Consider the following 18977-nt stretch of genomic DNA (forward strand, 5'->3'; position numbering starts at 1 on the left):
GCTGCATATACTTTGGTTTTAAAAAAGGAAAGTATAAAAATGAGAATTGTTCTAGGAATTCTAAAGCAGATAGTATAGTGAAGTATTTAATGAGAAGTTAAGCTTTGACATTAGAAAGTTACATGCATTTTTGATTTTAGAAGGGAAAGTATTAAGACGAATATTCTAAAGCAGATATCACTTAAGGTATGTTTTTGCCTTTCACAGTTTAAACTATGATTGAATTTGAGAGAAAAACAAGTTAAAATATGCACCATGACTTAACGAATAATTCCCAAATAGGGCGAAACGGAACTTTCGATGAATGAACTTTCCGATTTCTGTCTGTATCCGCCACTCCAACAAACAAACAGAAAGTCAACCACCGTTTCGGAAAGAAATTAAGGACTTCTGAGGAGTTTTCCCCAAATTAAAAGAAAAACATTTATGTTTCTTGATGACGTCATTTAACTTAATGTCCGGGATGATGTGGGTGACCTACATTTTGGAACAGACGGGCTGTTGAACCTGACCCCAACAAAGAATGGGCCTCCAGAAGTTCCACCAATAAGATAGCAACCGCGCCTCAAAAAGTCGCCGAGTTTTTGCAAGGTGAGGATGAACCCAACGTTGTGTTCATTATCGTAGTATCATCAAACAACGCCAGAGATTAAAAAAAAGACTCGAGTTCTTGTTTAGATTGGCGTTGAATTATGTAATTCCCCGGTTGACACGCAAGATTTACCTGGTATGGCAACCCTGTTTTTGCAGATGCAAGCGGTAACTTTCGAACAGGGATGTAAATGTTAATGACAAGACGAGTGAGGCACATGAGCTGGCTTTGTTTAGGGTCTTGATGATAAGAATGATGGTTGTTTTGCTAGAGTGTTTATGACTTGATTCTGAAATGTGAGGGCTTTGTTTTGTAAATAGTGATGTATCAAATTGTGCTCGTTTTTGTGTTGCTGAGCTCCACACTGCAAGTCATTGCATCGGGTGAGTATTCTTTTTTTAATAATCAACAATCATATAATCAACAATAACACGTTTTATGACTAATTATCATTTGGTTATAATTTATACATTCAGACAATATGACTTAGCCGGTGGCGAGCAGATTTATTCGGGCGAATTTTTTCTGTCCATTGTCTTTTTGACATATGAAATACGAACCCTTCATAAAGTTGGGTCTCTGTCCTCACAGCCGGGTCCATTGGACCCGGGTACTGTAAAGAAAGAGAAAGAATTATAAGAAAAGTGGTACTAACATACGAATTCTTAGTAGAGAAAATCTTGCTATCCGTTAGAAAATAAATGAAATTTTAATTAAAAAAAATTAAATTTTATCATTGAAATAACAAAGTAAGCATAATCATCCTATGTCATCTTATTAGGGATGCTCGGGCATGCATATAGATATAAGCAGATAAATGAATGTTATACGTATATATGTATGTTATAAGTATGTAATGCATATAAATGAGTGTGTGTTAGTAAAATTCCTTAATGAATTATATGAAGCTTCCACTACTAACAAAATTGTGTTTATCGAATTATTTCTACTGAATTATTCTTCAATTCATTTGTTTTCTTAGCATCTTTGTTTCTCCATTGTGTCAGAAGGCTATATCAAATCTCTTATAAATTAAAAACCATTTGTGCTAGGGTTTCGAAAATAATAATAACATCAGTCTTTAAATATTTATATCTTTAAATATTTTGTAAGAAATTCTTGGAACTCTTTTTATAAGTTTTAGAAAAAAATATCAATATCTGGAAAATTAAGCGAGACTATAATGAACTCAATTTTTAAAATATTCGTCCAGTATTTTATTTCTAACATTTTTGTGCATTTCTTAAATTTTTTTCTTAAAAAAGTTCATTTATTTAAAAAAATTTAAATAATTTTTTTAAGAAAAACTTGAAACTGTCTTTTAGTTAAATTTTATTTTTTATACTGTATTTTTAATAAAAATATTTTTTGAACCTTCAAAAAATTATTTTAATTTTGAAAAAGTATTTTCGAGTTTTCAAAGCTTCTTTTTTAAAAAAAAAACATCATTTGGAGAAACCTTTGCAGGATAGAGTGGGAAGTGGGCACTTATCCCTTTAAAAGATGTTCATTACCGTTTCTCAAATATAATATTTTACTGCTGTATATCATGTAAGTATGATCAAATTTCATAGTATCCATTAACAGTTTTTAAAACATTTTGTTTTACCTCTTTGAAATATTTTTGTTATAGTTGTTTTGTTATACTATTTCTAACATTAATTTAAAATTAGAGTTGTGGTTAAAATTAGAGTCGGAGTTCAAAGAAACTCCGGTTATTTGGATGCTTGGTTGTACAGTTTAAAAATGTCCTTGAGAAAAATATTTAAAATTATGTGAATAAAGATGTTACTCGAAGATAATTATTATTAAATTATATTATTTAAATATCATTTAAATTATGTTAGGATAGAACTACTGGAAAATAACATTAAAAAATATTGAAATTATAAAAAACATATGTTTTGAATAAAAAGATAAACGTTGTGATTGTATAAAAAACAGCCAATGGAAATCTCTATCAATCGCCACCTTGAACAAAAATGACAAAAAGAAAAAAAATTAAGGAAAATTCCAAAAAGGAACGGACTTTTATGACGTGTGTTTTAACTAAAACATGTGGTTCAATTCTTATAAGGAAATTAAAACACTTCACATTCGTAATCTCTTTTATCCTTTTTTTTTTATCATTCCTGGATACCCCCGATGGGGTACGCTTATTCTTTTTTTTCCTTCTAATAAGAGACATTGAGGATTTATGGTTATTAGTTCGAATCTCAACACTTTGTTGTCCGGCAATTTTATACAGAAACTATGTTATGTCACCAGCTATTAATTTGTAGCTGAATATGTAAGTAACGTAAAACACTTTAAATGTAGATTTCATGCCCAAAAGTTGTTCACCTATGACGAGTTAACTCAATATTGCAATGATGAGTTAACTCGTCATCAGTCAACAGCGCTTGGGCATTAGAAGAAGTGTTAACTCGTCACAGGTCAGCAGTGTGTAAAAATATGTTCAATCAAATCGTTGTTGACCGATGAAAAATTTATTAGACATTGAAAGTGCAATGATGTTTTAACTCGCCATCGGTCAACAACGTTTGGGCATAAAAAGACGAGTTAACTCGTCGCCGGTTAACAGTGAGTTTAAATATGTTAAATTAAAGCATTTCTACATTTTTCAGAAGAGTTCGGAGTTGGAGTTGTAAGTTTCAACAGCTGACTCCGAAGTTCTGGTTAAAACATGAATCGTTTAATCAATTAGAAGCTACAACCATTTTAAAAGTGATTACATAAGCTGTTTTTAAAGCCATAACTTCCTTTTATGCTTACACAAAGATACCTTTATACTTTAAGTCTTAAAGAAGCTCAAAAAAAGCCTCATACCTATAAAAACTTTGAGATATTAGTCTCCAATTTGAGCCTTTTTTTTAAATGCATGCATCCCTTTCAGTTATCGTATTGTTAGAAATTTCACAAAACCGTAATTTTGCAGTAAATTGAATTGAAAAGATGTTTTTACGAAGTTTCACACGAAATAACTATACAATAAGAAGTCTTAAAGAACGGAAACTTATGATATAGTAGTCTGCAACTTGCACCTTCTTTTTAATATATATATACATCACTTCCAGTTACCTTATTGTTACAAAATTTCACAAAAATGTAGTTCTGCAGTAAATCTTGAAAAGATGTTTTTACGAAGTTTTAGACGAAATAAATATATAATAAAAATACAATAATATTTTTATATGGTTATAATTAAAGATGATTTACATGTAACACAATGTGGCAGTATTGATGATATGAAATTTTTTCTATTGACATTTTTAATCAATATTGATGCAAATGAAGGGATGTATGATTGTAATTTTAGTTTAAATACTTAAGCTGTAATTGATCCGTATTTAAGGTACTAATCTGTCATCAAGAGCCAGGGTCCGATCCCTGGTTGTGGCTAGATGCCAACCTAGCATTAGATCGATGGATACCAACCTGACTGAGCAGAAAAGGCGGTCGGTACGAAACTTTAATCACATTGCCCATCATTGCAGTTTGGTTACGAGATCGTGGAGCTCTCCTTGCTTATATTGGATGCATTTTTAATTTTTTGTACCTTAAATTTTATGCTTTACTCTTGTTGAACTCTTAATTTCAAATATTTCCTGCATAAATTTGACGTGAACTAATTACCTCAGAGCTTTCTTTGTATCTAACCTTTAGAAATTGTAAACAAAAATTATCCTTGGTTTAAGTATTAGATATCAAAGGGATAAATATACACTTTTAATAATGAGATTCTGTTGGTTTTTATTTTGAGCAATGCAAAAATGTATTTCTTGTAGGTATAAATATATGTTAAACTAATAAGCAAGAATTTTTTTCTTTTTAAAATAAATAAACACAACATGGTGAAAATTAATAATCACCCATTTATTTAAAAATTTCAGCTTTCACTGTATTTACAGATGGAGTTAGCAATAAAAACATTGATTGTCATAACTTGCAGTTGATTTGTGCCATACCACATATTATACATAAATTTAAAAAAAAAAAAAATTATTGATAAATTGATTATCTAATTCGTTTATTCACCCATTCATTGATTCGCCCACTTTCACTAATAAGCCGAATCACTGATTTATTGCTTGTATTGGTCCCTTTTAACACATTTTTTTGAAAATTTTAGATCTCTAATTGAAAAAAAAAAAGTTTTGCCAGAAAGTTAAGTCAAATGGGAAGATAAATGAAAGATTTTTTTAAGAAAAATAATAATTAAAAATGGTGTAATTTAACAAAAAAAAAGCCCTATTCGTACAGAATTTTTCAGTACAGAGAAAATTCTAACAGAATTTTTCATTTTTAAAAAAATTTAAATTTTTTAAACAACTTTTATATTGCTAAACGATTTTTTTTAAAAAAAGACTTAAAATAGAAAGGATTATAATTTTTTCTAAAGTTCTAAGGATAAAAAACTTTGATTTTTCGCAAAAAAATTTAAATTTCTCGAAAACACAAGTCTTGCTTCCCTCATTAAGTAGTTCTAAAAATTTAAATGTCACAACAATATTTTATATTTTAGGTTGTAAAAACATTATCATTGTACAGAGCATGTTTAAGATAGTACTCGTCAAATAATTAAAATAATAGGACTTTTTTTTCTAATATCAAGTTCACATTTAGAAAATAAAATATTTTTTAATGGCATTTATTATTTTAAATAGGTTTATGTTTTGAAAATATCTGTTACTTTTATAACGAAACCAGAATAGTTGTACCAGAATTTTAGTAGAATGTTTGTACTATATGGACAAAATTTCCAGTTGCGTCGGTAACGTACTGAATAAGGTTTTATAAGCATAATTCTACTCAGGAAAATGATAGTAAGTGATAATAGGAGATTTTTTGCTCAAATTTTCTGTTTACCATAAAAATAAAAAAAAGGTCTCAGAGTCATAAGTTTAAATTGTTTCTCTTTAAAATTTTGTTATATTTAAATGTTCGCATAAAGTTAAAAAAGAAGATTTTGTTATATTTAAATGTTCGCATAGAGTTAAAAAAGAATATTTTGTTTTATTTAAATGCTCGTATTAAGTTAAAAAAGAATATTTGGTTTTATTTAAATGTTCGTATAAAGTTAAAAAAGAAGATTTTGTTATATTTAAATGTTCGTATAAGTTAAAAAAGAAGATTTTGTTTTATTTAAATGTTAGAGTCTACAGTTAAAAAAGAATATTTGGTTTTATTTAAACGTTCGTATAAAGTTAAAAAAGAAGAATTGGTTTCATTTAAAAGTTCGTATAAAGTTAAAAAAGAAGATTTTGTTGCATTTAAATGTTCGTCTAAAGTTAAAAAAGAAGATTTTGTTATATTTAAGTGTTCGTATAAGTTAAAAAAGAAGATTTTGTTATATTTAAATGTTAGAGTCTACAGTTAAAAAAGAATATTTGATTTTATTTAAATGTTCGTATAAAGTTAGAAAAGAAGAATTGGTTTCATTTAAATGTTCGTATAAAGTTAAAAAAGAAGATTTTGTTGCATTTAAATGTTCGTCTAAAGTTAAAAAAGAAGATTTTGTTATATTTAAATGTTCGTATAAAAAGTTAAGAAAGAAGATTTGGTTTTATTCAAATGTTCGTATAAAGTTAAAAAAATACAAAAAAAGTAAGGGCTTTTTAATGAAGATATTCACACTTAAGCGGAACTGAGTAAAGAGGGAAAAATGAAATTAAAGGGTTCGGTTCATTTCAGTCATAAAGCCACACATGTGATTTTGCGTTTGGCATATTGGCTTCAATATTATCCCTAACATTTTTCTCTCTCTTTAATGTCGTTATTTTATATCCTTTTATGGGTGACCTACCTGATGGGATCTTTTTTTTTCTTGTTTTGTCAAGACCATTTCTGCTTCTTTTGCTGCTGGTTGAACCAAAAAAAATAATTTTTTTTTTCTCCCGAAAAGTTGACTTTGAATGCAATATATATATATATTAAATCATTTAGGGCGTTTTTTTTAAAGTTTAAAAAAATTAGCTGCGTTCTTTGTCGAATTTGTGTCAATTAATTGTGTTCTTTAATATTTTGCACATCGTCCTCCTGTGCTTTTTCTTCAGTCAAAATAAAATTATTCTCATCAAAATTTCGGTCGGAGAATAACTGTTTCTTCTTGGCCATGTTGGCCAGTATTATTTCTAATTTCCTCCCCTTTGTTTCTAAAGCTTAAGAAAAAAGATTTTATGGGACATTTTTCACCTAAGCTGATTAGTGTTTAATAAAATAAATTTTTCGAACTACAAGAATTTAGTTGATAAGACAATATTAACTGATAATTTCTGGAACTGATATCTTATTAGCTCATCTATATATCTTAAAATAATGTACGATATTTTTCCCATCATTGTATCACATGGACATTAAATCACATGGAAAATTAATGTTATAATTACCTATTGCTCAAATTTACCTTTTTTAATAAATAAAATTAGATTTTTCATGCCTGCAATCAGGGAATCTCTCATGGAGCTCTTTAACTAAAATATTTTCTACTAGGAGATCTAAAAATAAATAATTAACTTTGCAGCACTTTATGACGAAGAAATGCAAAATTTAATTAATTCAAAAACTTAAAGATCTACAATTTTATTCAGAGGAGTTTATCATATTAATACTGGATTGATAAAAGTCAATTCAAATAATTCTACTTCTTTTTTTCTAATTGTATGTTCCGTTTCTATTTTACAATGAAACAAAAACTATTCTTATACATTTGCTCTGTTATTACTTTCAAAATATGTGCTAAATTGTTTCAAAAAACAAATTGTTCATTTCCGTTATTATGATACTAAAAAAATCATTAAGTTGCCTTAACATATTTATGTAGATCGATCACAGTTTCAAAAGAATATTCCCCAATAGAAAATCTTACGGTTTAAAAAACCATGATTTTTATAATTTTTAATTTATCTTTTCATAAAATTTATGGTAGATGCAAAAACGAACTTATTTCCTCTTACATAATTTGTTTTAAAACTATCAATTAGTTCTTGAGCTTTTTTCAATTTTAAAACAATATGCATGCATCGAGTACTTGACTATCCATAGCAAAACTGAGCAAGCTTAACATTTATTTGTAATTATAGTTTGGTAATTATAATTATAGCTCTGTAATTATAATTATAGGTTTGTAATTATAGAAGTCAAACTGGTTTTAGTGTTTTTAGTCCCGCATTCTTCACTGGTGGTTCAACAGATTTCGATATTGTTTTTGTTTCTACCACACTTCATTAGTTTGTGATACTTAATGTACAGATAAGATTCTAAAAATCTATATTAAGACCTGAGATTACAGTAAACTTAACAAATCAACTATTTTTAGATGCTTTTTGTTCCTAATCATTTTAATTTAAAGACTTTATAAGTGACAAATAAAAATAATAAATCGCAAAAGAAAATTTTCTAATATCTATTGAAAATTTCGTTACTGTGTTTAGGGTAGAGTAATTGTCTGAGTGCCATCTTGTTTTATAGATTTGGGTTCGAACCTCCGTTAAAGTGCCTGCCGCATGATGATTGTAACGTGTTTAAAGAACGTCTGTTGTAAGCCGGATTATTGTTTAGTGGTACAAAATTCAATCGTGTTTTGTTTTAAATATTTTTTTTTAGAATATAGTCATCTCTAGTATATCATAAAAAATAATGATCTAATTTTGTTATTTTTTAAAATTACTTTTTAAATATTTACTTTCTAATAGGATTGTTTCCGCTTAAATATATCACATCACAAAAGTTTCTATATCATTATCTACGCATTCACAATGTTTATGGCACCTTTCAAAAACATAAAGAAAAGTTTTTAATTGTGATTCCAAAAAAGTGTACATTTTACGTTACGTTTTTACATTTCCCTTTTGAAACATTTCTGTACGCTACGAATGTTACAGAAGAAACAAATTAGCTAATTTTAGGGATTAATTGCTCGATGTAGGATATACAATATCAACTGAAACACGAGGAACAATTTTTTTCTATGTATAAAGAAATCTAGGAAATTTAAAATTTTAAAATATTGTAAATTTTAAGTAATGAATTTCAGGTATCATATCTAAAAAAAACTTGCAATATTAAAGCAGAAGAATACTGTAAAAATATGAAATTCATTCATTCATTGAAACCTATTTGTAATGTTTTTTGAGTATTTATTTGTAATGTTTTTTGAGTATTTATTTGTAAGGTTTTTGTGACCGCAAGAAAAGGAAAATTTTTCCTTTCCTTAGCATTATAAAAGTTATACATTATTTATGTTTCAAAGATTATTTACTTTGTTTGAGAATTTCGGGATAAACTAGAACACCTGACACCTCTTGTTCCCCTTTTATTTTTTATTAATTGAAAATGCAAGAACTGAACATTTTGAAATGTTAAGACATTTGAATAATAAAATATCTTAAAAAATCTTGCAATTTAAGGGCAATCAGATACTTTAAACATATACAATACAGTAAGAGTATACTGCGAATTCAAATATTTTGAAATATACGTCATTAAGAAAGAACTTTTTATTTTATTCGAAGGACAAAATAGATATATCAAAACTTTCGAAAAGGTCTGTTGATCAATTCAAACTTGCATTGTGCCACCAACTGTCATTGCTATTATACTTTTTTTGAAAGCATACAAAACGTTTTGCTTTCATTTTACGAAAACAAAATTCTGAGCATAATCCCGAATGCTTTCCTGGTTTAGTGCCGAAACTTTCATGTTGCAACTGCAGAAAGGGGAGCAGCGTTTGTTTTAGAACAAATAAGTGAAACTCATGCTCTATCAGCTGAGTGTGACGGCTCTCTTCACAATTCGAAGTTTTCTTTTAAACGCTTGAACTAAAGCCTTTTCGATAAAGTTCAAGCAAAAAAATGATATATATGAGAATTCTTGGCGTTCTATGGAACAGAAAAGGGCAAACGATAGAGTTGTTGACATGTTGAAATTTAAATAATACGACTAAGAAATAAAAAAGGGCATTATTTAATTCATATCGAGTGAAATTGCCTAAAATTTGAAAATATGCTTGCAACTGAGTTGCATGCTGTTATAGTTGCATGTTTAAAGTTTCTGTTTACCCATTCCTCTGTATAATATTATTTAATAACTAGCAATTAAGTACTATCACTTCAAGAAGACGTCTCATACCCATACATATGTGACACATGACGTCAGCACCAGCTAATCTTTATCAGCAAAATGGCCTAATAACATTGAGCTAAGATTCCCAACAGAATGTTAATTAACGATAAGTTAATTAACTGCTCCGTATCGCACGTCGAATATGTTAAAATATATTTCTTTCTTGTTACATCTTTTACTTAACTTAGATTTATTAATTGTTTATCTACTTTATTGTAACCATGATATATTTTTGTTTTGTGTTGCTGGCAACTTCGATGCATAATTAGTTGGTTTATGTTCTACATTGCTGGGTGCCGGTCTTTTTGTTAAGTCAGAAATATAAAGTGAAGGAATTGAAACATTTGAAGGATGTATATGTGTCACTTAAGAGAATTGATACTTGACGGACTTGGGTTACTCGAAATAGAACGGAAAGAATAGTTGCTAACGTATACAAATGCCACGTTTCAACAACCAATCAGGATAAAGGTACTCACACTACGTCACTCACAGGTATCCCATTACATAGTTTTTGAGAGACGTTTGAAAAATGGAATTTTCTCATTGATTTAGAAATAGACATTGCTATAAATTTAAATTATTAACGCATTTGTTTCTTTTTCTTTTCAAATAGTCCAAAGATAATACCAGTGTTTGCTAGCTAATAACTCTATTTAATTAAAAAAAAAAAGAGTTTATTGCACATTCTGTAAAATTTAATTTTTATTGATCTTTATATCAGATGTAAGATCAATAATAAATGGGGCAAGTGATATTATGGGATTCGTATATTTATAGTAATCTGAAATCAAGTGTTTATTTCGTTTACAGTAGTGCTTTTGAAAAGTAATTCTATAAAATTAAATAATTTAAAACCAACGGTTATTGAAATAAATAAAAAAAAAGTAATGTGATAAAATGTAAAATTGATGGAGAAAAGCTAATTACTCGTTTCGGGAAACCATTGAAAATCGCCAAACTATTTTGATGCCACTAAAAAGAAATATCGATGGAGAAAAAGTAATTATTCATTTTGGGAAACCGTAAAAAATAATCAAACTATTTTGTCCCCATTAAAAAACAAAGTTGAACGAAAGGAATTCGTTTTGGGAAATTGTAAAAAACCTCAAAACTATGTTGAAGCCTAAACTATTTTTATTTTTTTTAAAAATTATTTCTTTCGAGAAACAGTAAAAAAATCGCCTAACTATTTTAGCGAATTTAAAAAACAAAATTGATAGAGAAAAACATAGTTATTTGCTTCGGGAAACTGTACAAAAACTCCAAACTATTTTGACGCCACTGAAAAACAAAATTGATTGAGGAATTTTAATTATTTGTTTCAGGAAACGGTAAAAAAAATCATCAAACTATTTTAACGAATCTAAAAAGCAAAATTGATAGAAAAAAAAATTTTTTCGGGAAACTGTAAAAAACGCCAAACTATTTTGGTGCAACTGAAAATCAAATTTGATTGAAGAATTTTAATTATTTGTTTCGGGAAACGGTAAAAAAAAATCACCAAACTATTTTAACGAATCTAAAAAGGAAAATTGATAGAGAAAAACATAATTATTTGTTTCGGGAAACTGTAAAAAACGCCCAACTATTTTGACGCTACTGAAAAACAAATTTGATTGAAGAATTTTAATTATTTGTTTCGGGAAACGGTAAAAAAATCACCAAACTATTTTAAAGAATTTAAAAAGTAAACTTGATAGAGAAAAACATAATTATTTGTTTCGGGAAACAGTTAAAAACGCCAAGCTATTTTGACGCTACTGAAAAACAAATTTGATTGAAGAATTTTAATTATTTGTTTCGGGAAACGGTAAAAAAATCACCAAACTATTTTAAAGAATTTAAAAAGCAAACTTGATAGAGAAAAACATAATTATTTGTTTCGGGAAACAGTTAAAAACGCCAAGCTATTTTGACGCTACTGAAAAACAAATTTGATTGAAGAATTTTAATTATTTGTTTCGGGAAACGGTAAAAAAATCACCAAACTATTTTAAAGAATTTAAAAAGCAAACTTGATAGAGAAAAACATAATTATTTGTTTCGGGAAACAGTTAAAAACGCCAAGCTATTTTGACGCTACTGAAAAACAAATTTGATTGAAGAATTTTAATTATTTGTTTCGGGAAACGGTAAAAAAATCAACAAACTATTTTAAAGAATTTAAAAAGCAAGCTTGATAGAGAAAAACATAATTATTTGTTTAGGGAAACAGTTAAAAACGCCAAACTATTTTGAAGCCAGTGACGCTTTACAAATGCTGATAATTAATTTAATCTGTATTGTGGGAATAGGTGCTGTTTTAATACATTCCAAATCTGGAAATATAGACATATAATTGCGATGATCGGTTTTTTATAGGCCTCGAAAGGAATATGTACTGGATAAAGGATGATTGTGATGCATTTTGACCAATAAAATGTAAAATTATATTAATACAATAAATCTTTATTTTAATCGTATGAGCTTCTAAATATGTGATTAGGTAAAAAAAAAATCAGTTAATAGGTAAAAATAGAAGTCATTTAATTGTTTTTAATTGTATCGGTAAATGCCTGAGTAAAATCCCAATGCACTGCGATTAGACTAGACCATTAGCGGTAACTGTTTTTTCAATTTTTTTCGAATTGAATAGAAGACTAAAATTTTTCAAATAATATATAATGGTCTTAATTTAAAGGAAAATATTTAATATATATGTATATATAAAGTTAATTAAAAAATTGGTTTTTTAGAACTCCCCTTTCCTCGATGACACATTCTAAATAAACGTGAGGATTTTGATTAAAATTAGAAATCTGTAGTCGATTAAATTAATTTTGATTTGTCACCAGTAAGTAAGAGTAATTTTAATCCTCAATGTACTCCGCAATAATCGTTTTTCTTTATTCAACAGAATATAAATACAAAATATACAAACAATTAAAAATAGCAAACATTTTACGAATTTACGAATTGCAAACATCTGAAGAATTAAATAAATTTTTTTGTTGTTGCAATTTTGATTAAAAAGTTTTGGAAGTATTTATAACAAATTTAAAGTAAACAAATTATACGTGTAATGTCTTATTTGCAATTCTTTGACATTTTTTAAATAATTTTGTAATGTTCCTTTAATTTTTTTAGAAATAATTTTGAATATATTCTAAATGCAAGGTCATTTACAAAGAATTTGAAAACAGTTATGTTGCGATTTTTTTTATTAAAATCACGAATTATGAATGTCATTTGATTATTAATCAAAAGCATAAAGAATGTTATTTTCAAAAATATTCATAATTTATTTCCAGTTGTAATGTCAAAATGAAAGATAAAGCTTTTTCGGCATTCTGTCACTAGCTTTAACGTAACAAAATGTTTAAGAAAAATCCTGTTATGTTTTTATTTGCTTCCAAAAATAAATGAATTATTGTTCACTCGCTACCCTGTTAAAGATTTTAAATTTACAATTCAGAAATGTTACTGAAACATAAAGAAAATTTTTTACGTATTTTCAAATGCTTCTAAATAAAATATTTTGCTGCCATCTATTTAATAAAAAGCAAACTAATCATAATAATAATCTTTCTTGAAAGTGAAACAAAAATGTATGCACATTAGGGGTTATAGATTATTATTTAAAGAATAATATTATTTAATAATAAAAAAAATAGGCTTTAAGATGATTGTTATTATGGAACACTCTTAAAACCATCAAAAGTATTTGCAAAAATCGCAATCAAACCTTTTTCCACTCTATAAATCGTAATTCCTAACTTCTATTAATAAAAAACATCTTTAATTCGCACTTTCTCCTCGTAACTTTTTTCTACTGGGATTTGATACTCGGTTAAGGCTTCACTGATCCGACGATGCAATGATTGCTGATTTAATAACACGCCACGCAGATCCTATGTTTCGCTGATTCATTGATTCGTTTTTTTACTTTTTTACTTTATTCATAGTGATAGTTGTTATAGAGATTGCAGTGCTCATAATAAGAAAAAAAAATGACGTTTACTATTAAAACATAATAGCTGAAATCTATATCTTCTTAAACATAGGATTATTAAACTATAAGAAAGTACGTTTGAAACTCAAATAGATTGAAGAAATTTCAGAAAATATTATATACTCATGATATATTTGAATATTCTTTAGTTTCACCTAAATGTTGATAAATAAAAACCAGCATCAGCGTTCATTGTAACCTCATCAAAAGAGGTAACTATTCGATTTTATAGTGCAAAAGTGACCGTCTTATAGCGTAAACTGAAGAACAGAAATTTTTTTGTGTGAGCCGCGATGGCTCAGGGGATAGAATGTTCGCCTTCCAATGAGGTAAACCGGGTTCGAATTTCGGCGATGGCTGGTCGATACGAGTTCCGCATCCGGCTTGCACCGACCACAGTGCTGACGTGAAATATCGTCAGTGGCAGATCATGGGTTAGAGTCCCCTTTGCAATCAAGCTAACCGTGGGAGGCTCTCGTGGTCTTCCACTTCATGTAAGGCAAATGCGGGATAGTTCCATCAAAAAGTCCTCCACGGAGGCATATTTCTCCCAATACTTGATCCAGGAGTTCCCCTGTGTTCTTTATTGGGTTCAAAATTACAAGGCTACGTAGTTGAACATTAGTAGTCGTAAACCCAAAAATTAGATCGGCTGTAGAAAATATAAAATAAAATAATTTTGTGTGTGTATGCTTAATAGTTTGTTTAAATATTAATTTATGTGGAAATATTTATTTTTATGTAAAATAGTTTATACGATTTATTCTACATCCAGAGTATTTATTAGACATTTAATATTTGTTTTTTTAATTAAACTTAGATGAATGACATGTTTCTTATAAGTGTAAGGCATTATTTTTTTTCAAAGTGAACATGAAATATCTATAAGTGCAACTATGAAGGAACGCTTTTAAATATTACATAAGTGCAATTTCAGTAATTTAGGATCTCCCCTCGTACTTCAGCAACTAAAATAAGCAATTAGCAAGTGTCAATGCGTGTGCAATTATAATGCAATGTACTTATAATGCCTTTAAATGTAATTACTTTCCAAACTTTTGTGATTTTTAGAAGCCAAGAGTATGAATCGCAAGACACGAACTGATTAAATGAATGTTTAGCATTTAGAGATTTCCACCTTGAGCACAAAGGAAAAAAAAGGGAGGGAATAAATTTTTTTCGATTTGTCAATGTACAAACTTTGTAGTTCATTAGCTTAAATTCAATAAAACATCATTTAAGGGACAACTAAAGGAGGAAACCAAAACTTTAAGTTTTAGTAAGTTTTATTAACTGCTTATGAGCTGCAAGTAAATAGAACCCAATATTTTGTAAAAATGCGAGGAAAACAGGGTAAGAAATGAAAAAGGAAGAAAAACAATTAAAGAGAAGACAAAAAATAATCATAGCAACAAAATATTAAAAATTAAAAAAAATTTAAAACCATTTAAAATTAGAAAAACAAACAAACTAAGAGATATAATCTTGTCATCAGCTCACGCGATTTTATCCGCACATATAGTGCTATCTAATACTGTTTTAGAACAGCCAAAGTAAAATATATCAATGCAATAGTGTAAGGAGAACTAAGGAAAAAAACTGATTTTCGATTAACTATGATTTTTTTTTGGATAAAACCTTATTTTCAAATCGTTTTTTCCCCCTTTTGTGCTCTTCACGTTTTTGTATCGATATATTTTGCTTAAGCTATATTAATACAGTATTAGAGTGTATTATTTTTGCGGGTATAATCGTGTGAGCTGATGACAGGATTACATTTTTTTAATATTTTTTTTCTTCCAATTTTGGTTGATTTTTTAAAATTTTTTAATATTTTTTTTCTTTTTCTCTTTAAAATCTTTTATTTCCTTTTTCTTTCTTTCCTTGAATTTTTATCTTTCAGTGCGTTTGTAATCTATAAAAAAAATATGGAGGAAGCATCAATAATACCCGTTTTTATATTCTATTTAAAGTTACAATTTACTCCATTCCATATATACTTTTATAGGCTGTAAAAATACCTAAAACAAAACTATAGTAATGACCAAAAAGAACACGTGTTGGGGTGCTTCCTGTATTTTGACCTTAGGAAGGAGATATTTTAGCACTTTACCTCAGGAAACGGTGTAGAAAATAAAAGGGAAATTCCTGGAACAATGAATTCGGATTTCCACTCAGTGATTTCTGAACACCCGATTGAGTGCAACCATTTTGTAATCGAAACATTCTAACAAGCTCCGGATGATTTTTTATAAAAAGGAAAACCATTTCGACAAAACTTCCACAAGATGGACGAACATTTCTATTCTTTGAGCTTTGTTTTACGAACGGGTTTATTAGAAAATCTTTTTGAAGAGGCGGTCGTAAATGCATTATGGAAGAGTGTATCGCCCTTCTTTGGTGCTAAAAAATTTAAGCTTTGTTGGCTTTTTGGATTGTTTGTTTCCTGAAATTGTTTGAACGGTTGCGGCTTAAAAGATATTGAAAAAAAAAACATTAACATGTTATCTAAATAAACATAGAATAGGTTTTATTTTTTAAAAAAAGACTAGCTGGTGTATGTTTTTCTCGTTAAGAAAATAGTCTAAAAACTTAATAAGAAGCATAAATATTATAATTATATTATAACCGTCGTTGAACAGCCGACCCAATTTCATGGGTTTACGACTACTAATGTTCAACTCCGTAGCCTTGTAATTTTGAACCCATTCCAGAAAACAAGGGAATTCCTGGATCGAGTATTGGGAGAAATTTTCCTTTATGGAAGACTTGTTTGATGGAGCTAACCAGCATTTGCGTTACATGGAGATGAAAACTACGAGAATCTNCCTTCGTGGAGAACTTTTTGATGGCTAACCCGCATTTGCGTTACATGGAGAGGAAGACCAGGAGAACCTCCCACGGTTAGCCTGACGGCAAGGGGACTCTAACCCCTGATCCGTATACAACTGAGGATATTTCACGTCAACTTCACGGTCGGTGCAAGCCGGATGCGGAATTCGTATCGACTGGGATTCAAACCCGGTTCGCTTCACTAGAAGGCGAACGCTCTATCTCCATAGCCATTACGGCTCAAGAAGTATAAATACTACATAACACACTTGGAGTTTAACTGTTAACGCTTTTAAGTTCAGAGGGAGTATAAGATAAGGAACTGTATTCTGTTTCTGGAGGCCATTACAGATCTATATTAGCATATTAGATATTTATTACCACAATACCAGTATTACATCTTACCACAATTAATTACAATATCGCTGTAAATAACAATAATATTTTGACGATTTCTTTTTCAATTTTTGGCGATTTCGGATTCACGATGATTTGAGGATTTTCGGTTCATGGAAATGGAGCAGAACCTAAAATAATTTTCTAAACACATGATCCCCTGACAAGCTATTACTTAGGAAAACGGAATAAAACTTCATATATAAACGATTTATAAAGGGCGTGCTCAAGAAATGTGTTTAGAACAATTGTCCAGATCCTATGATTGCAGTTACAGTGATATAATATCGAAATTCTTCAAACAGGAATGCAACACCCAATATTTTTTCTAATCTAAACGTGATTCTCACAATAAAAACTTAAAATGTAGTTTGAATGATATTTTTAGCGCGAGTAGTGGATGAGCTAGGGAGAGACGAAGAGAGCAAGAAACGTTTTTTTCTTTCAGTACCATTACTCATTTCATTACCATAGTATATTCAGTAGATATAAATAAGTAATTCCTCTCTTTATCTCAATCTAGCGTCGCCACTCTTCATACGAAATATATCACTCCAACACTAGTTTAAGTTTCTACTCTGAGGATTATGTTACGATGAGAAAAAAAAAATAAGTGTTGCATTTAAGCGTTTCAAAATTAGGTCACTGTAACCGTTAGCATAAGAGCTAGATAATTGTTTTTAAAATTTTGAATGACCTCATACCTTTATAAAATTATTAAACAAAATTCTATTCGATTTTCTTAAATGGTGTGCTTTGAGCCGCGATGGTTCAGGGGATAGAGCGTTCGCCTTCCAATGAGGTGAACCGGAGTTTGATCCCGGAGATGGCTGGCCGATACGAATTCCGTACCCGGCTTGCACCGATCACAGTGCTAACGTGAAATATCCTCAGTGGTAGACGGATCATGGGTTAGAGTCCCCTTGCCGCCAGGCTAACCGTGGGAGGTTCTCGTCTCCATGTAACGCAAAAGCGGGTTAGTTCCATCAGAAAGTCCTCCACGAAGCCAAATTTCTCCCAATACTTGATCCAGGAGTTCCCTTGTCTTCTGGATGGGGTTCAAAATTACAAGGCTACGGGACATTAGTAGTCGTAAACCCAAAAATTGGGTTGGCTGTTCAACTATAGTATGATGTNATAGAAAAATCGTAAGTTTTAAACGTTCACTGATAAAAGTGACCTGAAATCGGGAACTAAGTGAAACATTAAACGATACATTTTGAATTAACTGTAATTGTAATTTGCACTAATAAAAACACAAGAGAAAAGATTTTTTTATTGAGGAAAATGCACGCATACAGTATGCTCTTAATGTATTCTCAATAAATGACACAAGCTATCTCTCTTTTTTTTTTCTTCTTAAAGATGACATCAATAACAGGAAAGATGTCTTCCGTATTCTAATTGCTTGTGATAGAATCTTCGGAATATTTGATGCAGCACATCATTATATTTGATGCAGCACATCATACTATAGTTGGACAGTCGACCCAATTTTGGGTTTACGACTGCTAATGTTTAACTCCGTAGCCTTGTAATTTTGAACCCGATCCAGAAGACAAGGAAACTCCTGGATCAAGCATAGGATCAAATTCACCTTCGTGGAGGACGTTTTGATTGAACTAACCCGCATGTGTGTTACATGGAGAGGAATACCACAAAACCTTCCACTGTTAGCCTGATAGCAAGGAGACTCTAACCCATGATTCGTCTACCAATGAGGATATTTTACGTCAGTACTGTGGTCGGTGCAAGCCGGATGCGGAATTCGTATCGACTTCGTATTACTGGGATTCGATCTCGGTCGCGTCATTGGAAGGAGAACGTTCTATCCCCTGAGCTATCACGGCTCATAGAGTAGTTTTGTCGAAATGTCTCTAACAAAGTAATCAGTTTAAAAAATTTTTAAATTAATAATTGTAAGGTTTCGAGTGAAATAATATTGGGCTGCTATGTCGTTCGAAAAGTGTCAGTTCTTTCATCTAACTGTTCCTTAATATTGTTCCCAACTAATGGACACAATACACAGAAACATCGTAT

At 29.6% G+C, this 18977-nt stretch overlaps 1 protein-coding gene across 1 annotated transcript in view; it reads left to right on the forward strand.

Moving 5' to 3' along the window:
- Positions 1 to 538: 538 nt before the first annotated feature.
- LOC107449744 (uncharacterized) overlaps positions 539 to 18977 on the forward strand; it is a gene marked incomplete in the record, with an annotated part of 73560 nt that continues 55121 nt past the window's right edge. Inside the window, 1 exon segment of the mRNA XM_043039592.2 lies at positions 539 to 975. Coding sequence (XP_042895526.1) covers positions 915 to 975 — 61 coding nt within the window.

The sequence above is a fragment of the Parasteatoda tepidariorum genome, chromosome 7 (assembly GCF_043381705.1).
Source record: "Parasteatoda tepidariorum isolate YZ-2023 chromosome 7, CAS_Ptep_4.0, whole genome shotgun sequence".
Classification (NCBI taxonomy): Eukaryota; Metazoa; Arthropoda; class Arachnida; order Araneae; family Theridiidae; genus Parasteatoda; species Parasteatoda tepidariorum.